Here is a 4127-nt window from a genome sequence, read left to right as displayed (position 1 = left end):
AAAACCCCAAATTTTCCCCAAATTTTTACATTTTTTCCTCTCACCTTGAGCGGTTTGAGCGTCTCTCCTCCATCCCCCTCCTCTCCTCTCCTGCCGCGTCCTCTCCCTCTCCCGCGGGGTTTTTTCGCTCCGTCCCCCAATCCCAACCTTTTACCCTTTATCCACCCCAAAACCCCAATTTTTACCCAATTTTCACTCTTTTTTACACTTTTTTCACGCCAATTTTTACCATTTTTCCACCTCAAAACCCCAATTTTTATCCTTTTTTCACCCCAAACGCCCCAATTTTTCCCCAATTTTCACCTCAAATCCTCAATTTTTCCCCATTTTTTTCATGCCAAAGCCCAATTTTCCCCCAATTTTCACTCAATTATTTCCCAATTTTCACCTCAAGACCTCAATTTTTCCCCAATTTTCCCCCAATTTTTTTCCCCAAAACCCCAATTTTTCCCATTTTTTCCCTAATTTTCCTCCAATTTTCAGCCCAAAACCCCATTTTTTTCCCCGATTTTCACCTCCAAAACCCCCAATTTTTCTCCAATTTTTCCCCGATTTTCACCCCAAACCTCAATTTTTCTCCAATTTTTCCCCCATTTTTCCCCAATTTTTTCCCAATTTTCCCCCCAAAACCTCCAATTTTTCACCTCAAAACCTCAGTTTTTTCTGTGTTTTTTCACTCCAAACCCCAATTTTCCCCCAATTTTCACTGCAAAACCTCAATTTTCTGCCAATTTTTCACCAATTTTTTTCCAATTTTCACCCCAAAACCCCAAATTTTCTCCAATTTTTCCCCATTTTTTTCTGAATTTTTTCCCAATTTTCACCCCAAACCCCAATTTTTTCCCCAAATTTCATCAAAATCCCCAATTTCCTCTCACCTTGAGCGGTTTGAGCGTCTCTCCTCCATCCCCCTCCTCTCCTTTCCTGCCGCGTCCTCTCCCTCTCCCGCGGGGTTTTTTCGCTCCGTCCCCCGATCCCAACCCCGGCGTTTCCAGCGGTCGAATCCTCGGCCTCCCCCGGGGTCGGGGCGGCCCTTCCCTTTTGGGTTTCGTGGGTTTCCTCCCCCTTTTTTTCGGGGTGGCCGCCGCCATCGAAGGRTGGGGACAAAAATCGATGTCCCCCGCCGCCGTCAGCGGCGTCCGGCGACAACTGGAGATCAAATCCGGCAACAAATCCGGCAAACGCCGCGAGTTCAGCCGGATATCGGCCGGAGCGTCGGCTTTTCCTTCGTCGTCCTCAAATTCGTATTCCTGCGCGTARTTTTTTTTGGGAGGTGGGAAAGGGTCTCGTTTGCGTAAAAGGTGAAAAGAGGAGGTTTTTAGGAGTTTTTTGGGTTTGGAGGAGCAGAATAACGGGGTGGTTAAAGGGGGAGGGGGTTTTGGGACGGAATCGCCGGTGCTTTGGATTAATCCCAACGGTTCGGCGTTGACGGTTGAAGGTAATTTTGGGGGTTCTAACGCCAATTGTGGGGTGTCCTCGTTACCCCCGGTTCCGTCTTGGGGACAAAAAGCRGAATAATTTTGCCCCATATCGTAAGGAGGCGGCGCTTTCATCCCGTCCGCTCTGGAATCGCCGTTTTCGCCGTCGTCGTCCTCATCCTCGGCCGATTTGGGAAAATCCTCGTGGGGCGGTCCGAACATATCTTCCATYCCCGGAAAAAATCCTCGTTCTTCGTCTTGAAGCAAAGCATCCGGAAAACAAATGGACGTGAGAGGGACGAAACGTCCTTTCCCTCCGGCCGGGCTGCCGCTTTCAGAAAATTGATCCTTCCCTTCCCCGCTGACCGCTTGGGAATCGGGATCCAACAAATGCCCGGCGCCTCCTTGAACCCCACCGCTTTGTCCTAAATGTTGTTCCAAGCTTAAAGGAGGTTCTAAAAAATCTTGGATTTCTTGTGGAGGGGGTAAAACCTCCATGGAATCGGGAGCGAGAGGCGGTGCTGTTTGAGGATCCAAACCTTGCGAGCGAACTTGGTGGAGATGAGCTTCCAGCAGGAGCTGCGGAGATGGAGCGGCCGGAGCGGTCGGAGCGGCCGGAGCGCTCGGAGCTGGMGGMGGAGGYGGAGGTGGAGGTGGCATCCGTTGTTGCTCCAAGAGGTGAACGTCCAGCGGAGCTGCGCGAGTTTTGGGCCGGCCGTGGAGTTGGCTTTGGGTGTGGGTCAGCACTGAGGGAAGCAAAGATGCTCCTAATTCTGGGGAGGGGTCTAAGAGGAGGTTGTGGGGTTCCAGCGGCTCCATCCGCCCGTGCTCGGGGGTTTTGGGTAGRTAAGAATGAGGAGGAGGGGGCTGCTGACCCAATTCTTTCCCTCCGGGGAGATGCTCCGGAGCTTTTTTCATCTCGTACGTGTCCAGCGCGGCTCCGGCCGGCGGCGGCGGAGCTTGGTGGCCGTAGTGGACCACCGAAGTGGCCGCCAAACCTTCTCCACCTCCTCCTCCTCCTCCTCCACCTCCTCCTCCTCCTCTTTGAGAAAATTCCTTCCCCCTCTCGGCTTTTTTCTTCTCTTTCAGCAGCGCCAGCTCCAGCGGCGCCTCCAGGTTGGAGTTGGGTCTGATGACGCTTTGGAGCTGATACCTCTCCTCTTTTCCCAGAGCTCCGCCGTAGCCCCCCAACCCTTTCGGAGGTCCCCCGGTGCCCCCCGCTCCGGCTCCGCGTTCCTCGCAGCCCCCCAGAGGTTGCCGTGGCGGGCTCGGAGCTTGGAGGAGGTGCTGGATCAAAAAATCCTCATCCTCGCTGCGTTCGGCCGCCAGCAGCTCCGCCTCGCCTTTCCCTCCTTTCCCCCCGAAACTCGGCGGAGCTCCGCCCGTCGGGGGTTGAGGCGGCCGCTCCAGCCCGGCCGGAGCTCCGCCGTAACCCTGCGGGGTCATAAACGACGGCGACAGCACCGACCCCAAATATTTTTGGGATTGCCCCGGCGATGCCCCGCTCTGCGGCCGAGCGGCCGGCGGCGACTGCAGCGGGCGGATGATGGGAGACGGGCTGGACCCTCCCAAACCTCCGTAYGGCAACGGAGGGCCCGGCATGGCCGGAGAGTGACCGGTGGTGCTGTAGGTCAGCGACGGGCTGGCCGTGGGCAACCCCTGCGACGGCGCCGGTGGCCCGTAGCCGCCTCCTTGCCCGCTTTCGGGCTGGACACCATACGGTAACGCCTGCAGCTGCTCCGGTGAATACGCCCCTCCGCAAGCCTGTAGAGCACTTTGGCTACCAGCCTGCCCGCCCTGGTAGCCACCAGCTCCACCTTTACCCCCTAAATCCCCTCCTTGCCCGCCGGCRAAACCCGCGGCCGGCTGTCCGGCGGCGCTGTACGCCGGAGCTCCGGCCATGGCCAGCAAGCTCTGCGGCGGAGGAGGTTGCCCSGGCGAGTACGCCGGCGACTGGCTGGCGATGACGGAGCTGGCCTTGGGCGTGCTGGGCGTGTAGCTGCTCTGACATTTGGGCGTGTTGGTGGAGCGCGGAGGTTGCCGCGAAGCCGAGTAGGATTTGGATTTGCCGGCGCCGTTGTTGGCGGCGTTTCCGCCGGAATAACCGGGRGATTGGATGATGGGGCGGTACGGCGGTTCCGGACGCGGCGGCGCCGGAGCGTTTTTAGGGTTTTGTTGGGATCCCTCGGAGCTGGCGGGGGATTGATCCCCCAAAGGGCTGCAGGATAACGGAGCGCGGTGAGGAGGGACCTGCTGGTAGGATCCTCCGCAGCTCAGGTAGTGCTGGAGCCCGTGAGCCGGCGCCAGTTGAGCTTGAGCCGCTCCGGGCCGTTGGTAGTGTTTGATAACGCTGTCCTGGCGAGATATGGCGCGRTCTCCGCCTCCTCCGGCCGCTCCGGCCGCCGTTCCACCTCCACCACCTCCACCTCCACCTCCAAACACCGACGCGTTGTAAAGCTGCGGTTGCTCCGCCGGCGGCGCGGCGAGAGGCGCCGACAACAAATTAAACTGCGACGAGCTKGGAGCCGGCCGGTAAGGCGGGGTTTGAGCGGGTAAAGCCGAGCCTAAAACAGCCGAGCCTAAACGATCGAAGCCTAACGAGGACGGCACGGTGGGTTGGGCGGGTTTGATGTGCAGCAAAGGATCGTGRGGGGACAGCAAACCGTTGGAACCGGGGCTGAAAGCGGCTTCGGGGAGGCTCAGGGGGGA

General features: G+C 57.8%; 1 protein-coding gene across 1 annotated transcript in view; it reads right to left on the bottom strand.

Moving 5' to 3' along the window:
- The window catches only part of PRR12 (proline rich 12), a gene marked incomplete at both ends in the record, with an annotated part of 5772 nt that extends 1648 nt beyond the window's left edge, over positions 1–4124 (bottom strand). The window contains one exon of the mRNA XM_057388572.1: positions 872–4124. Coding sequence (XP_057244555.1) covers positions 872–4124 — 3253 coding nt within the window. The remainder of the gene's footprint in view (positions 1–871) is intronic.
- Positions 4125–4127: the final 3 nt, after the last annotated feature.

Source organism: Malurus melanocephalus, unplaced genomic scaffold (assembly GCF_030028575.1).
Source record: "Malurus melanocephalus ecotype Western Australia unplaced genomic scaffold, MMel_1.1 scaffold_2121, whole genome shotgun sequence".
NCBI classification, from domain to species: domain Eukaryota; kingdom Metazoa; phylum Chordata; class Aves; order Passeriformes; family Maluridae; genus Malurus; species Malurus melanocephalus.
This window is presented reverse-complemented; position numbering and strand designations above follow the sequence as displayed.